This window comes from Motacilla alba, chromosome 9 (assembly GCF_015832195.1).
Source record: "Motacilla alba alba isolate MOTALB_02 chromosome 9, Motacilla_alba_V1.0_pri, whole genome shotgun sequence".
Taxonomy (NCBI): domain Eukaryota; kingdom Metazoa; phylum Chordata; class Aves; order Passeriformes; family Motacillidae; genus Motacilla; species Motacilla alba.
Genome location: NC_052024.1, coordinates 8,561,394 through 8,579,665, shown reverse-complemented (window position 1 = coordinate 8,579,665; position 18,272 = coordinate 8,561,394). Strand labels below are relative to the sequence as shown.

At 44.4% G+C, this 18,272-nt stretch overlaps 1 protein-coding gene across 2 annotated transcripts; it reads left to right on the top strand.

Moving 5' to 3' along the window:
- The first annotated feature begins 3,270 nt into the window (after nt 1-3,270).
- On the top strand, nt 3,271-9,075 carry SCG2 (secretogranin II). Of its 2 annotated transcripts, none has more exons than XM_038146392.1 (2): nt 3,271-3,392; nt 6,661-9,075. In XM_038146392.1, the coding sequence occupies exon 2, from the start codon at nt 6,675-6,677 to the stop codon at nt 8,550-8,552; it is 1,878 nt and encodes a 625-aa protein (XP_038002320.1). In that variant the 5' UTR covers nt 3,271-3,392; nt 6,661-6,674; the 3' UTR covers nt 8,553-9,075. The 2 variants fall into 2 exon arrangements, with proteins under 2 accessions (XP_038002320.1, XP_038002321.1); XM_038146393.1 differs by lacking the exon at nt 3,271-3,392 and adding an exon at nt 3,435-3,582.
- The last annotated feature ends 9,197 nt before the right edge of the window (nt 9,076-18,272 follow it).

Here is an 18,272-nt window from a genome sequence, read left to right as displayed (position 1 = left end):
TGAGGAAAGAAAACCTCCTTTTTCTCATTATATTCAGAGTAAATGAAGATATTCAAGTCAGATATGGACTGAATTTTAAATGTGACAATGGCATTTATTCTGCAGGAGATGTCATGTCTGTAATGAATTGTAAATTATTTTTAGTTGCCACTAGAAACAGAAGAAGGGAGGGAAATAATCAATATTGACACAACCCTGCTTTATTTTTAAGCAGTGCTGATCTTGGTGGCACCAATTAGAGGAGGAGAGAGCCAGAGCTGCAGAAGTGCAAACCATTCTGGTGTTTAGAAAAGGGCCCCAGCAGCCAGACAAATGAGCTGCCTCCCTGTTTCTGCTGGGACGGTTATCCCGGCAAGATCATCATCCCATCCTCTGCTGGGAGCTGGGCAGGTGTGGTGGGAGCCCATGGTCCCTGAACTGCTGTGGCTCTGGCCACCATCACCCCCCTGGTGCTGGTGTGTCCTGGGGCCTGGGCACAAGGACAGTGACCCCAAGGCCCTTTGCCAGACCATGCTTCCTCCTCAAGACAAGTTTCCTGGCTTCTCCTTTCCCACTGACTGCAGGGATGATGATATTCCAGCTGGGGTATGACAAAACAGCTTCTGTTTGCTGCAGCAAAGTTCCCCTCCCAACCCCATGCCCTCTTTCTTGCATGAAATGAAAGAAAAGCCTTTTGCTGCAAGGTGCAGGGTTGATTGATTAACTTTTGTCTTCTCATGATGCATGACTAGGTGAGGGAGAGCATGTGACAAGGCAAGCTGTTCAGAGAAATCACTGCAGATAGAGCTGGGCTGTTCCCCACACAACGATGCACATGGTCAAATGCACTCAGAAATACAAGATTACCCGGCTCCTTTGCTTAAACAGTTGATATTGAGCTAATTTTAATGCAATTTCCTAAAACTGAGAGCTGCTGTGATGTCATCTTACTCTTGTATAAATGCCACGGAACTTCTGATGACAGAACAGATCCAATTTTCAGTTGCATGACTCATTCTGAGGGAAAGAATGCTGTACATTCAATATGACCAAAAAAAGTCCATTCACTAAGGGCCTCCTTATAGGGCTGTGTGGATGCAATCCATCCAGGCAACACTTTTTGATATGGACTAAAATTGACAGCTGGATTGTAGAGAGCCTTTGGAAAATTTTATCCACTGAACCCAGAACAGCCACAGCAGAGACCTAAGCCAAGTGTCTGGCTGACTTTATATGCTGTAAATCTGAGGTGAGTGGTTAAGGAGGATGGAATCTTGCTCATGTGCCAAATAATTTGGGTTGTCTGAAATGTGCTCTAATGCAGAAGATCAGGGATAGATGGATGGGGTTCAACAGGATGATTTCATGGGAAAGGATTTGCTCCATAAGCATTAGTCATTTGGTGACAGAATGCACAAGAGCATGTTGGAAGCACCCACAGAAGCACAAGAAAATTCCTGAAAGTTTGAATTGACTAATTTTCTGCTGGGTGTTTTTGTTATTATTTTGTTTGTTGGTTTTGATTACATGGAGTATTCTGTCCGTGGACTGAGGTGTATCAGTGGCAGCAGTGTCTGCAGAGCTGTGTTTTGTGGGCATTCAGAGCCCTGCTGAAGGGGATGTGAGCACAATACAGCTCCCAGCTGCTCAGAGGGCACTTGGACCTTGCCCTCAGCTTACTGCAGCAATGCCTTTGTTTCCCTTCCTCAGGGCTGCTATCATGGGCCCTAATGCAGTATTTTTGGGCTCTTTTCTTCCTGGGTCTGGTAATGAAAGTGTGTGTGTTGGATGGAATCTGGGGCCAGAATAAAGCTGCTGCTGCTGAAGAGTTTCAGCACAAAAACTGATACTATATTTTACTTGTAAAACTACATGAGGTGAAACAAGATCTCTATTTCCAGATCTCCATGTCAGCTACAGCAAATACAGCCAGGATTTTCCTGTTGTCTGTTCATGGCTACAATTATTTCTAGCTTACTGTTCTTACAATAATTGAATTTTGTAATGTTTATTGGCTTGGAAGGTACATTCATCCTAGGGTTTTTTGCATTTTGTGCTGTAAAAGGTCAAAATTGCCAGGAAAGATTTATTTTTGGGGAAAAGGAATCCTTTTTTAAAAGCCAAAGCAAAACAACCTTTCTGTAATAGAAAGGAAGCAGAAGGAGCAAGCTAAAACTCTGAGCATCAGCTGAAGCCATGTGTTACATCTTGTGTTTTGTGATTTATGGCACGGTGGTATTTACTCACCCCACTGATCCAGGCGTGCAAGTGCTGCCCTTTTTGAGCAGCGTCCTTTTTTTGGAGGTAAAACCATGAGGGCCTTTTCAGCAGCGCCTGGCAGTGCCCCAGGGAGGGGGAGTCCCTCTCTGGCCCCATCCCCATCCAGAGCAGCGCCAGCCTGGCCCCTGTCCCACGCCACAGCCACTACAGCAAGGGCACACAGGCTGGGATGGGGGCTGCTCAGGCAGGAGGAACCTTCTGCCTTGTATTCCCCCAACGTGCTTCAGTTTTTCCATCTACCTCAGACAAACAGCGGAGGGATATCCTTCCCTCTCAGCTCCTTCCCTCAGGAGAGCCCATCTCTAGCTGCTCCAGGGCCTCCTACACCTGATGACAAGGCCACGAACTATCCCTGCCCTGAGACGAAGCCAGAAACGTGCCACAATAGCTCAGTCAATGAACTAAAGAGAAAAAACAAAACCCCCCTGCTGGCCGTGGCTGTTGAAAGGCCGTCTCCTGCCAAGGCACGGGCACAGCCAGGCACACACCCACACAAACTGACCCCGGCGTGCAGAGTCATCCTCACAGCCGGGCTCGCACCCACCCCCAGCCCCTGCGTGTCCCCAGCGTCGCTGCTGCCCCACAGCCCTGGCCGTGCGTCCCTGCTGCTGGTTTGCTCTGCACCCGAGGCGTAGGTCGGGTTTATCAAGTCCTCCCTCGCAGCCTGAGAAGCAGAAGGCACTGGCTGCATCACATCTGCCGCCTTCTTTCCTTTTTTCCTTTTTAAACCTTTTTCCCTTTCCCCCTTCTTTCTTCCTTGCCTCGCTTTTCTCTCCTTATTTTCCTCGTGCCTTTTTTCCCCACCGTATATTTTTTTTTACTTTTCTCCCCGTTCTCTCCTTCCCGCACCTTTTCCCGCTGCCCGGGTGTGTGCCGGTGCCGTGCGGCCTGGCGGTGGCTCCGCCCGCCCAGGCTCCCGGGGACCGGGCCGGGCCGGGCCGGGAGGGGGGAACCGGGCCGGGAGGGGGGAACCGGGCGGAGCCCGGCCGGGCCGGGCGGGGCGGGACCGGGCGGTACCGGGCGGAGCCGGGCCGGGCCGGGCGGGGCGCGGCCGTGACGCGCGGCCGGGGCGGTATAAGCGGGCGCTGTCCGGGTGCTGAAGGCGGCGGAGCGGCGGAGCGCCGGCAGCGCAGGTAGGGCTGTAGGGCCGCCGGGATGTAGATTGGGATGCAGGGATGTAGATTGGGATGTAGGGAGAGCGGAGCCCCAGGGCTGCGCAGGAGGATCCGACACCGGGAGAGCGGTGAAGTCGCACCGAGAGCCGGTGGTGCCGGGGCTGGGGCTGGCAAGGGAACACATCTCTATAAAACGTCACCCATCGCTGTATGTATTGTATCCATAAGAAGCCGCATGTATGTGTGTATAAATGCATATTCGCCGTGTCCGTGCGCTGCCAGCCCCGGCCGGGGCTCGGCGGGCAGCGGAGCGCTCCCGGGAGCGGCGGCGCTCAGCCGTGCCGGCTCGCCGACACCGCGCTTCAGCGGATGGGCGGGGGGTTCCCTCGCATGCAAACACCCTGCGAGTCACTTCCCAGATGGATCCGCATGCAAACAGTCCTTATATTCACTAGGACTGCCGTGGGTTTGGGCTTTTACCCTTCGCTGCTGTTTTGTTTGTGTTTTCAGTTCCTTCCACAGGGTAAAGGGTTAGGGATGCTTTAAAACAAGGCAAATTTGCTGCTGTCGTGTTATTTATTGCAAAAAGAAATGGGAGGAAGAGTGCACGATATATTTATTTTCCCTATGGAAAACTGCTCTTGTGTTTCACCTAAGGCTGTCAGAGCAGGGACACATCTATAGGAAAAACCTATGAGTTTTCATAGCTAAATTTCACTGGAAACATTAGAGTCACATCAGAAACAACTGCCAGGAGAATGAGAGAGAAAATTACTGCTACCATGGAAACATCCCAGAAGGAAGATATTTTCTGTGTCTGTTTTTTAGGGAACTTTTTCCAGTCTGTATAGCCTTTGTATGTGTTAAATTTTGATCATGGTTGCCTCATTGTGTAAAGAGGAGCTTCTTAATCTTCATTTGTTGGCTAAAAGATGATTTTCCTGTTTGTTAGGTTCTAATAGAGGAGAAAATACGCTCTCCATCTAGACTGGCTTCACAGTTATCGATCTGAAGACAAAAGAGCTGTTTTAGCATATTGTCCTTTGAGAGGCACAGGAGAGAATGTTTACAATATTTCCTAAAGATGATAGGCTAAAATGTCCTGTTTTAAAGACAAATGTGCAATTAAAGTCTGAAAGGCTGGGGAGGAATCCTCTTACCTTGGATAGCACAGTATGTTTAATGACAAGATTTACGACCTGAACTGATAGCTTGTAAAATAAATCATTCCCAAATCTCTTTGACAAGCCTTTCAAATATCTAATTTATCTACCAATAAATTAGAAGTAAAAATTGACCTAGAGGCAAATGCACACAAAATATGTAGAGAGGAGCCAATGATCTGTTATTCCTGCAAAGGAAATACCCAATTGAGCAACATCCTTGTGGAACACTAAACTAAACTTTGCCTGGCTGCATTTTGACTTCAGTGGGATGCTGACAGCTCTTGCAAAAGATGTAACAATCCAAATTGTGTGCAAAGAAGGAGGGTGAGTTCCTGGTCTTTGTGAGTGGGAGTGCTTGGCAGTTGATTATAGAATGATTCCCTTCCCCCATCCCTTGGAAAGGACAGTTTCACATGTGCTGGTCAAGTGAACTCTGTTAATAATCGTTCTCTGCTGAAAAAGAAAGTCTTAATTTCACTTATTTGCTAGAGAAATAGAAAATTAGATTATGTTTGGTTGGGGGTTTTTGTTTGTTTTTTCTTGTTTGTTTGTTTGTTTGTTTGTGTTTTTAAATGGATATATATGTTTATGTACAGAGCTAATGCCTTTTCTGTGACAGAAAACGAAGCAATGTGTTGGCTTTGACTCAGGGCAAACTCAGATCCGGAGGGTGGGACTGTCTAATTAGCTGTTGAACTAATCATTTGTGAAATCAATGCTCAAATGTATCCAGGCTTGAAGTCAGAACAGTGTGGGGAAATTGTTTGCTATTATGCCTGTTAGCCTGCTCATGCATACTGAAGGGAGAAAAATAAGCAGCTCTCTGATAGTGCTTTAATTATTTAGTTAAGTCACATTAAGGACAAAAATGGAGTGGAAAAATCTACAAGTGAGCTGAAATGAACATACTCATGCTCACTTTCTGCTTCCAGCAGTGGGTAAACACGGGTGCACACAGCTCTTTCAGGCTCTCATGAACCACCAGACTCTCAACAGGATGCTTTCACCAAAAGCCAAAGGAAATAAAATAGGTCACTTAATCAAAGCAGTTGATATCTCTGTCATTCCTTTCTCATTATTGTACTTTATTTGTTAATGCAACTGGGTCAGAAAAGAGTCCCATCTCTCCCATGGCCCTAGTGTGCCAGTGCCTGAGAGTGTCCTGGGGAATGACTGATGGCAATTTCCCCCTGTGCCGTGTGGAGGGTGCCCAGCTCCCTGCAAGGCTGGGCTTTTGCAGCTCTATCCTCATGCACAATGATGCTGTAATCATCTCAATTCTGTCAGAGGCGTATTTTTCCCAGTTCTGTTCCAGAGTTTATTTTTGTCTGGTGTAAGCTGGGGAGACATGGGCTTCTACTGATCTATTCTAACCAAATTTGCCAGTGGTCAGGTTTCTGCCTGTCCTGGGACCTGATTCAATTTCTGCTGAAGTGAATGAGTAAGGAAATGAATGAAATCACCACACAGAACATACCCACTCAAGCTCATTTCCAAGATGGGCTTTCAAGGATTCAGTAAAATTATTTTGTACCTTTAGGATAAATTATATTTTTCCTCTCATATAAGAGATCATTGCCCCAGGAAGATGAATCATAGAGTCATTAACTGATATTCTATTTTTGTCATACAAATAAATTTTTAATAAGAAATAGCAAAATAAAGGAAATTATAGCTTCAGTACTATAAGTGCTGACTGAAATAAACTTGCAAGTAATTTTATATGCCATGTTCACTTCATTACATTAATTTTACTGCAGTTTAGCACTATTCAGCAGTATTGTCCTGGCATGAAATTAGATGTCCTATGGAGCAATCTCACAAAATATTTCTGTCTGTAGTTTTAATATTAGTATTTTGAGCAGCATTTAAATGTATGGATACACCAATTTTGTCATTTAGCTGCTTTGTTCTCACAATCAAAATGACATCTAGGTGTGTCTATGGGTATTTCATGAGTTATATAGGATTGGTATTTTGTACTTTGGTGCTGCCATTGGACAATTAATGTTCATAAAATACATGGAGCATAGAGATAAGAAATTTCTTGCATACCTCTGTTTCCTAAGCCTGTCTCCATGTGTTAACAGCTTCTTTTTTTTCTTCTTCTTTATTTAAAGGAAATATTTTAAACATGGCAGAAACTAAACTCTTCCAGCCTGGAGCAGCCTGTGCTCTCACCTTTTTCTTTGTCCTAATCTGTTGGGTTGATGCAGCCTCCTTCCAGCAGCACCAGCTGCTTCAGAAAGACCCAGACTATGCAATGAAAAGCTTGCAAAGGCTCCCAAATCCCGACATGATCAAAGCGCTGGAATACATAGAGGACCTTCGCAAGCAAACCAACAAGGGAGAAAGCAGCCCTGACTACAACTCCTATCAAAGTGTCCCCTACCTCCTCCCACAGAGAGAAAGCAAGGACCAGCTTCACCTCCCAGACAACGTGCGGGATTCTTTGACTGAAGAAGAGTCCCAGTGGGTTCAGGTGATGCTGGAAGCCTTGCGGCAAGCTGAGAAGGAGTCAAAAGCCGGCCCAAAGGAGAATAAACCCTACGGTCTGAGTTCAGATAACAACTTTCCAGCTGGGGTAACTGATGATTATGAGGCTTACAAGTGGCCTGAGAGGTGGCAGAAGTACCTCAAGATGCCACTTGGGCGCTATGAAGAGGGTTCAAGAGACAGTCCCTTCAAGCGCACCAACGAAATCGTGGAAGAGCAGTACACCCCCCAGAGCCTGGCCACGCTGGAGTCGGTGTTCCAGGAGCTGGGCAAGATGGCAGGACCCAGTAACCACAAGAAAGAAAGGCTGGATGAGGACCAGAAATTGTATACAGATGATGAAGATGATGTGTACAAAGTGAATAACATCGCCTACGAAGATGTGGTTGGAGGAGAAGATTGGAATCCCATCGAGGAAAAAGTGGAAAGCCAAACCCAGGAAGAGATAAAAGACAGCAAAGAGGAAATTGATAAACACGAAGAGGAGATTGACGACGAAATGAAAAGATCAGGAAAACTCAACTTCCTTGAGGATGAAATAAGAAGAGAAAATAAAGATCAAGTGTCAGAGGATGTTTCAAAACTAATGAATTTCTACCTGAAGAGGCTGATGGGTAGTGCTGGGAATAGGAAATTAAGGACTGGAGGAGAACTTGAGGAAAAAAGAGCATCCATGTTTTTGGATAAACAACTTGATCCTCAGGCTATAGCTCAGCTGATAGAAATCTCAAGGAATTTGCAAATTCCTCCTGAGGATTTAATAGACATGTTGAAAGCCGGAGAAAAAAAGCAGCTTCAGAGCGAAAGGTTGGAAGCTGAGCAGGAAATGGAATTCCCAGAAGACCTCGATGAGATAACTGAAACCAATCTAGGACAGAGTGATATACTTAAAAATAATATAAACTCTAAAAATGGGTACATGAAGCAGCCTCTTATTCCAGAAAATCTACCTGAGGACCTCAATATTGAAGATATTGTCAGCCTTCTGGGAAATGACAATTTAGCTAATCAGAATCCCTCCTACTTACTAAATCGTCTTAATCAAGAAAATGATTTGCCAAGACTGTCTTACATTCCCAGAAGATTGAAAGGACACCTGTTCCCTAAAGCTGCCTGGATGAGCGACTTGGAAAGGCGACAGACGGACTACGAGAAACTGAGTGAGAAGGATGAAGAGCTGGCTGATTACTTGGCAAAGGTGCTGGCAAAGTACCCCGAGGTGATCAATACCAGCCAGATGAAACGAGTCCCTGCTGCAGCTTCTGAGAGCAACCTGCAGGAAGAGGAGCACCTGGAGCAGGCCATCCGAGAGCACCTAAACCAGCTGGGACCACAGGAGGCTGCCAAGCTGGCTTCGCTCAGCAAAAGGCTCTCCGTGGCTGGGGAAGCTGATGACACACAAACCAGGCAGTACCTGGATGAGGATATGCTGGCAAAGGTACTGGAGTATCTAAAACAGGAGAAATCAGAGCTTGAAAGAGATCACATCACCAAGCGAGCAATGGAAAACATGTAATTGTTCCCCAAGCATTATTTCTCTTCAATGTGTTGACTTCTATCCCAATTCAGTTGTGATTTATTCCTGCTCTCACACTAAACAACCTATGGTAGACTATTTACCATTGAACAGTCTGCATATCTTTCTCAGAGCTGTTATATTGTTTATTGATATATGTTATAAATTATGGGGCAAACAACAAATTGCTTCAAGTGTTTTAAGAAACAATTTCATGATATCAAGTAAAATATGTAAACAAATGACCTTTGCATTGTTAATAAAACATGATAAATGAAGAGTGAAAATTATAATTTGAAATTTTTAAGATTAATTGGATTATTTTGTTACTGTCTGTAGTGGTTTTTGTGCAGTATCGAATAAAAAAATAAAGCATTATATATATATATAGTTTTATTTACAAGGCTTTTTCTATTCAGTGTTTTATTGTTGATGAATAAATTATTTCTGGACAATCGACTTTGTATCTTTGTGACAGTTGATAAAGTCATACTAATTGGAAATATATTTTTACTTCTACAGATGACTCTTCTGAAATATATTATTTTTCCTACAAATTAAGTTGTAAGCAGAAGCTTGTGGTTTTCTGGGCCATAAGAACATCAACTGGTGTTACCCTTAAGGGCAGGGGGTATCTAAAGAGCTTGCTGAAGTCAATCAATGTAATAACTGCATTACCTGCAACTGAAAATTTGGCCTCACATAATTAAGAGGTATATCTGTGCCTCTTGGCAGCAGGAGGAACACAAATGAACTGTCCAGCTGAGACAGGCTTGATGATGAAGCTCTGAAAAAAACCAAAATGGAACCTTCCTAGGTGAGCTCTGGGAAGCTCTGCAAATGAGTCCCCCTCCATCTCTCACGATGACAACCACAAAGAAAGAGGCAGCTCCAAGGCAGGGCAGGCAGGGAACTCCTCTGTGGGGAACAGCATTGGTTTGTCTGATTAAAATATCATTTCCTTCTCCACGAAATGACCATTACACGTCACATAAATACACAGAAAACCTTTACTATTCAGCACACAATCTGGACACTTGAAATGTCTCTAGAGCTCCTATTATGACCTGCAGTAGGTGGTCTGGAAAGGTTCTGGCTCTTTTACAGAAGGAAATGTGCTTGCATAACTCTGTGAGTCAGAGGTGGTTTTCACTGGGACAGCTCATTTCCAGGATTATAGTTTAAAAGTGGTTTTCCCTGTGGTATTCTGCAGCAGCTCATCTGGGCTGAGTGGGGTGGGGATGATTTTTGGCAAGGCAATGTCTAATGAAGTACAAAGGCCGCAGAAATAAAACTTCATCTTCAGTGTAGCCATTACCCTGAGCATTCACAGCAGACAGGAGCTCAGCCCCTGTTACAGTCACTGTTCCTTGAATTCGCTTAGGACAATAAAATAGCTGCTTTTCCAGGCATATGTAGGATCTGGAAGAGATGTCACACGTGGTGACACATGACAGGTGGGAGTCCCTTAGCATCATTCCCCTCCTGCCATAGCTTGCAGTAGTCCCTTGCCCTGGGCTGCCCAAGCTCCTGAGCTGACCAAAGCCCTGGGGAACTGCTTGACTGCCTCCAGGCTCTTGCTCAGGGAGAGCTCAATGACAGTTTTGGATACCAGAATGATTTTGGATCTAAGAAACCAGTAGTACAAATCTATGCATCAAAAGACAGATGCTGTCATACACTGTGTGGAACAGGAAATAAGCTTTAGAAAATCCTAATCTTGGCATGAGTAACTCCATCACTTTTTAGAAGAACACCTCACTCACAGTATGTGCAAGCCATCGGGGACTTTGTGATTCATCTTCACAAATAAGAAAAGGGAGGTTGTGCTTGAAACAACAGAACTTTGTCTAACAGAACTATATGGAAGTGTCAAGCTGATTTCAAGCTAAGAAGTTACATCAGTGCTTTTCCCTCTTCAAGCCACAGAAAGCAGACAACTAATCTCCCTATGAAGTGCTTCATTTCTAACAAACTCATCTCCAACTCTATATTGGAATTAAATGAAATGAGAAAATATTAAATAGGCAGCACTCTCCTGGTAGCTGTAGCTGCCTCTTGCTATGCAACCAGGGCTCCTGCAGCAGAGCAATAGTTATACCTGAATATGCAAGACAGCATTATCCAAATGTACATCCCATCATGAGATCTGCTCCATTAAACCACTCCAGAGCCCCCCCCTGCAGAGAGGCTGTGTAGTACTTAATTGTTCTTAATAGCCATGGCTGCTTCTGCTTTCATTTGTCTGTGGTTTGTGTTTTCCTTATGGGTGCAGTGGGACAAACAGTCATGTTGTTAATAATGCACACAGAATGCATAATCCATAACAGATACACTATCAAGCTTATTACTATAATTATATACAAAATAAAGTGACCACCCTGCAATTTTAACTCAGGCAAAGTGAGGAACAGATTTTTAATTCCCTTTTTATGTTATGATTTGACAGCATCCCAGATGCAGCTGGTTTATACTCTCTGTGTCAGTGGCTTTTGTCCAGCAAAGAAACTGTTTCTGCTCAAATCTTCCTCCTAAAGCTTGCTTCATTGTGTCCTCATATTTAAGGTCCTCCCCAACAGGCAGACTGAACAGAAATTCTGTATCTGATCCCAATACATCAAGCTACTGAACACCTTCCTCAGGATCCGAGGTAGTTCTTCTTTGTACATACCCTAGAATTCATTTATTAGTACCCATAAGAGTAAATGCTGTTTTGTTTTTTTCATTAATTCATATGCTACTGCAAGTGCTTTGTTTACATCTGCCTCTTGATGATTCCATTATTTTGTCAGCTGGAGCTCTTAAATGAGAACACTTGTTGGTTCAAAAATTAATGGAACCAAATTACCTCGACTGGAGAAATGAGATTGTAGCAATTATTTCCTTCCAAAAGGGTATTTCCACAGTGCAGTGGAAGGGGGTTGAGTTGCATGTAATGTGACAGTTGTAACTGTTTCCCAAAGCACTTTACAAGACACTTGCTTTGCAGGAGAAGTGACATAAGCCATGATTTTCTTAACATGCCAAAGGGGAGCCAGGCTGGAGCACAGGCAGCCTGAGCTGCGCTTTGTCTCACAGCTTCACTCTGCCACTCTTGCTGCTAATGAGAACAATAATGATCCAAACCTGCATCTCCAGACACACCTGAGCCAGCCCAGACACTCCCATGAGCCAGGTCACACATGGCATCACAGGAGCAGGGGACCTCAGTGGGATGGGCAGTGGTGACTGCAGTGTGGGAGCAGCATTCCATTCCCTGGAGCATCCTGTGCCTTCCCCCAGGCTCCAGGGCTATTTACTACGTGGTGCACAAATCCATACAGAAACAGCTGGATGTCAGCTGCACTCTGTGTTTGTTCAGCTACCCAGCAGCCTCCAAAGAGGTTAATGTGAGCTACAGGAACTCCAGTTAGCAGCAGCAGGCAGGTGCAGAGCCTCCAGTGCATAAAGTGGAAAGGAGAAGCCCTGACTCACAGCTGATTAGCTGAAGAGCCACGTTATTCCTGACTTTTGGATCATTCAAAAACATTTGAGGTCGTTAATAATTCATTTGTAGATGTAGCAGAGCTCTAAATGTGGCTGATTAAATGCATTTGACGTTTCTCTTGAGAGAGGCTGTTATTCCAGGAAACCACTTGGTATCTGCAAATGTCTTGGAGTTAGTGTACTCAAAATTGCAGGTTCACTCACAATGTTTTCCCTTGTAAAGAAAGGAAAGTGACCTCTGATTCCAAATGTAATGTACCCTGGCGAATAACTATGGCACAATTATTTTGGAAGTTCCCCACGGCCACTCAGCAGATGTGCTGTGTAATGACATGGTCCAACGTGCAGAGCTCTGCCGAGACAAAAACCTGCAGCCCCAGAGCAAGGCAGGTCCTACACACCTGGGGAAGGAGATCTTAAAAAGAGGTTGTCAGGCAACTGCCCAGCCCCTACAATTGCTGCTGGGTGATATGCTTCCCAAAACCCTTCCTGGCATCAGCCTGAAATAGAGCCCCATGCTTTATGTTGGCACAGAAGCCAGGCACTCATGGAATGCCTTGGTGGGAGTGCCTCAAAGCCTCCAGGTCCTCTGGGCTGGATGAGCAGGATCCAAGACAGGATCTAAAAGAAATTATGGGCTTTACACTACTTCTGTGTCTCCCTGATTATGTCAGCAAATCTGGGTCCACTGAGATTGTTTGGCTTCTTGCTCAAGTTACAGTAAATCTGTTTGGGTGTAGCTGTGGGGTGCATTTTCTGCCACTCCATTAAAATGTTTAATGAGAATTAAGTGTTCACGCAAATTTGAGCACACGTTTTTCAAGGGGGTCACCCACATCAGGGCAGTTTTCCTACTGCTCTGCAGTCACCACCATTCAGACACCTCATCTACTGGACACAGTGGGATCCTTCCCTGACAGAACTTGGCTCAGGGTCACCTTGGGTAAGTATTTTTGGGTTATTTTCCTCTTGCCCTAAGCTCATGCCAACACACAGAAAGGAGGGGCACAGCATCTGTCTCTTGAGCTCTCCAGGTGAAGCATATGGTCATTCTTTGTCTTCTATTAAACTCTTTCCAAAACCGTACATCCTTTAAGTGGATCTTTTTTCCTAGCTCAAATTTTAGATACCATTTAGTTTCACATTGTACATATCTTGAGCCTGAACACAAAAAGAAACCTCCCATCCCTACTTTTCTCTTTCCTCTTTGACCTAAGAGAAGGTATGAGACTGCTTGGATGAGATGCAACATATAATTTCTGCAAAGAAACATATTTTTACCATGGCTACATGTTTTGCCACCTGCTGATAAATCTCATAGCAGCACAACAAACCACTAAGATCTTGTACTCCCCTATTCAGTGTGTAAGAGCCAGGCCAGAAACAGCATATACACACATAGAAAAGGTAAAAACAAAGAGAAATCATTAAATGGGGAAAACCCCAGCATTCCTTGCTTGTTGTTCATTTAGCATAACAACAGCAGACATGTAAATCCCTGCAAGTAAGTTTTGGGATGGTGATATGACTTGACATATATAATAATCTGACAGGAAAACTGTTTTCTGCAAGGGTAAATTTACTCAGATCCAACACACTATCAATTGATTTTTTTTCTTACAAACATGAATGCAACAAGGTAGAAACTTCTTGATAGTGACTAGCACACTGCAAGAAGCTAAGGGAAAAAAAAACCTAGATTGCAAAATTTTATTCCGTATGTAAGTCTGCAAGTGCCACCATACTCTACTGGGTAATTTAGACAAGAGAAATGTTACTGTGCAAACTCATGAGCTTTCAGTCTCCCTCATGGCATCAGACTTTGCTTTCCTAGAAGCAATAGTCAGGCTGAACTTTGTTTAAATGTATTTTTGGCTTTCTAATTTCTATTTAAAAAATGCCAGCCCCCTGGCCCTCTCCTCACTCAGAATGTATGGTCTGAAGCTGCTGCAACCACAGTAGCATAAACTTTTACAAATAGCTGGGGCACAGTGGCTGCTCTAAGGCCAAGATGTTCTGTCTTTGGTGCTACTGAGCCTCCTCCTTGTGACAAAGGAGATCTTTCATCCATAGGATTTTTATCTGCAGGGAAAAGTAGATGGATATTTTTATTCTAGAAGAAAAATTACTGTCACAACTGAAAAAAAAAACTTGGAAAAGAAGGAAAGCCGCCAAATCCTCAAACTTTATCACTTGTTACTTTTTCACTTATTACAAAAACACTGATTTTGTTTTATTTCATGCTGGTTCTCCTTTGCTCCTTTTAGAATCAGCACAATGCACTTTTCTGAATCAGCACAAGAGCTCAAAGCTACTGCCTGCTTCTCCTTTTGGCAACACCTTTTGCATCAGTCTTATTTATATCTGACCCAACGCAGGGGGATCCAACAACTTCCCTCAGCTCTGAGCTGCGTGGTGCTCCTTGTTTCTGTGCCAGGAAATTGTGTGATATCCCACGGAACGAGGCTGGTTTGAAGCTGAAGCTCATTCCCAGCCTAGAGAAGATGTGGAGCAGGAACCAGCATCCTCCACCATGGACAGAGCAGTGCTTGGCACTGTGGCCCTGTTCTTGTAAGTTCTTCTAAGCCTTCTGATGGTTATATGTTTGTAATGGAGTTTCTCACGCACTTTTGTGTAAATAATGATTGTTTTACATTCCTTTCTAAAAGAAGAGAAATTTCATAGACTGTTGGTTTAACCAGTGTAGCTAGAGAGGTGGCAATTTCATCCCCCAATCCACCACCACTTTTAAAAATTTATAAATATTGGAGTCAGAAATAAACGATGCTTTTTTGCCTTGGACGTTTCAGCGTGTGTGTGTCGTTCATTTCGTGTCCTATTACAACCTGGCACTGCCTTGGCAGCCCCATGTCCCCCTCCCAGGTGGGGACAGTCAGGGACAGCAATGCAAACACCTGGAGACACAGTGGCAAATGTACAGCTCAAAAATATGGTTTACTGTGTAGCCACACAAACCACTTTGCAGGGGAAGCCACAGAGAACTCTGGTTTTCTTCAGCACTGCTGTGGCCATAAAGTCCCTTTCTGGTCAGAGCAATGTGTCCTCTGTGGGGTGGTCCCTGCTTCATGCACAGAGAGCCACACCAGGCTCCAAATCTCTTGGCTCCAAACTAGGATGCCACTTACAGATCCCCCTCAGCTCTCCCCACCAGCCTTCCAAACAGGCTGGAGTATCAACTCTGAAAAATGGCAAACTGTTCAGGCACAGCTATGAAAACAAAAGGGATGGGAAGTAATTTGGATATTAAAAAATATGCCAAGATAAATTGTGGCAGGCAGGTCAAGGTCCTGATGAACAATATTTTGACAACAACCTTCCAAGAAAATTTCAGTAAAGTCAGTACTTGCTCAAACACCTTTTCCCATCCATCTGATTCACAAGTAGGCAGCCAGAAAATGTGATTAGCTTTATTTCATTAACCCTGCTAAAGGAAACATTTACATTTTTAACTTAATACTGGATGCTTGCTGAAGTGCTCTCCAAAGCCAGGTGATGAATGAGGCTGGGGAGGCCTCCCATCCCTGTCGCTCGCTACCACCATGAGCCATGGGGAAGATAAATGATAATTGGGAGCTGGCCCCTGCTGCAGAATAATGGAATCATCTGGGGAAAATGGGACTGGAGACTGCCTGAAGATCAGCATTCCCCTGGGCAACCTCAGGCTTTGGGAGCCCTCTATCTTCGAGCTGACACCTCAGTGGTTACTTTCTTGGCTAACTCATTTGTTAGTCAGGTTGTGTAATTTCCTTTTCTTCCATATACTATCCTCCTGACTTATCTTAGTGCATGAGTCAGTAAGCCTGGCTTAATAATTTTCTTTATAAATTCTGAATCTATCTTATTGTGGATAAAGTTCTTGCTGATCAGCTCCTACAGCTTAAATATCCAGAATGGAAAAAAAAAGTGAGACTTCACCTTTGGCTTGGGTATTTTTTAAATTAACTCCTGCCCTATAGCACCTCTCCAAAGAAGCAGCCAAAAGCAGACTGTTCTATAAATATAAAAAGAAAGGGACCTTTCAAAATTATATACATTACATATCAAACTGTAGAGATCAAGTAGAATATAGTTATCCTCTGCCAAGGCCATTGAGACACTTGCCTTTTTCCTTAGGAAATGACTTTGCCTCACAGCTCACCTTTTTATAGTGCACATTATGCTGCCTGTGAAATTCATTACCCAGTACTTGATCTCCTCGGTAGCCTAGTGCTGATGTCTTTAGGAAATGAATTTTTTAATAGCCTTCTTGATGAACATGTGTTTTGTGGCACCTGAAAATAGATGTACTGCAATTCTAGGCTAGCTGCACATCTTACCTATTGAGCTGTACATTTCAGTAGCTGTGACTTTCTATGTGTGGAGATGGAAATTATTTAAAGAGTCATTTGCCTGACAAGATATGATTATTTGTCCTCCTACATATCCTATGAGTACAAAGTTGGATTTATAGCTTGACCTTTTTACTGTACATCTTTCAAGAGCCAAAGAAGAAGGAGAGCACTGCTTTATAAAGACTTGCTGGGTGAGCACAGGCACTGCAGTGATTTACCCCCCTTTTAGCAAAGACTACTGAGATGTACAAAGCAGCAGGTGCTTTAGTGCAGCTACTGCTACAGACAGCAGAAAATATGGAAGGAGAGCAGGCAAGACCCTGCATGGCATTCACAGGTTAGGAATGAGGTGTGGGGGACCAGTTCTGCCACCAGATCTGACTTGGGCAGCTGGAGACAGGTCTTCAGCTTGACTTTCTCACAAGGAAGGCACCAGCCTTGGCTCCTTGGTGTGTCTGTTACTTACCCATTTTGTGGCAAAAGAAACTAAAGCCAGGGATGCCGTTCTCCTAAAAATATTATGACTTTTGGAAACAATTTGGCTGCCTAAAACTGGGCATCTACATTGAAACAGCTCATCTTTCCAAGCTGCCTTGGCAAAGCTAAGAAAATGTTGGGGTTGGCTTTTCCTTATAAACAGCCACATTGTGCACTGGGGTAACTTATTGCAGCCCTGCTGACTTCATTGGGTACAGAGCTTTGGCCATCTAGACCAATAATTACATGGAGAAAATGATGTCCCTTGCCTATGTCCTGTTTGAGTGTGTGACAATTCCACGTGCAGCCAGATCTCTGGAGAGCACCAGTCCCTGACAGGCAGAGCCTCTCTGTCCTGTGCCCCGGAGAGCAGCAGGCAGCAGGGGACTGACAGGCTGTGACAGGACCTGACACAGCTGTGACAGGACCACCGTCCCCAAGCCAAGTAAGAGGAGATCCAAGGGACAAAATGTCCAAGGTCTCTGTGAACACTCAGCATTGGTTCCCAGGGGTCCCACAGGAATGTGCTCATGTGCCTCCTGAAACCCACCCAGTGAGCATTTACAACCTTCTGTAAATGGGCAGGGAACAACCCTCCAGTGTCCTGCAGGCCCTGTGCCACTCCTGCAGCCCCCAGGAGCTGGGATACCTTGGGACAAGCCTGGATCTTGGCTGGGGAGCCCTCTGGGTGAGGTGCAGGGGGGAGCCATCCCAGGGGACAGAGCTGCTCCCAGCTGTGCTGGGCAGAGCTTCCCTGCCCTCCCCTGCTCAGGCACTGTCTTTGGGCAGGCTCTGAAAGGTTTTTTTCTTCACCAGCCTGATCCTCAAGCCTGGGGAGCACAGGGGGTGGTGGCTGGGGCCATGTAAGGACAGACACACTTAGAGTCTATCCATGCTACGTTTTTTCCAACACTTACATGGATCCAAACATTATCAAACCCCAAACATTTCATTTCACACAACACAAATTTTTATACAGCTCTTGAAGTTGTTCTTAAAGCTCTTCTATAAAAATGAAGTATAAACTGAAGGTAAGAATCATCTGAACATAAAATGAACTATGTTCTCTTCTGAAAATTCCCCTTCTGTTTAGCTTCTAAGGGTTCTACCTGTTCAGGAATCTGCAGACTGCTTTACTCAAAGGAGACTTTCATTTTTCAGGATAAAAAATCTTGTTTCAAGAAAAGAAAATATCATTCTCCTCTCTTAAGCTAGAAATCAGAAAATAGGATCTTCTTTTCAACATTTCTGTGGCCAATAGCATCTGTAGGAGGCTTTCTGCATTCCTTCTGGCAAGAGAATTAGTGGAGAATTAAATATCATATAAATATGTTGAGACACAACTACAGCCTGATGCAAAATATCCTGCATCCAGAATAAGGTATCCTCCCATCCATGGAAGTAT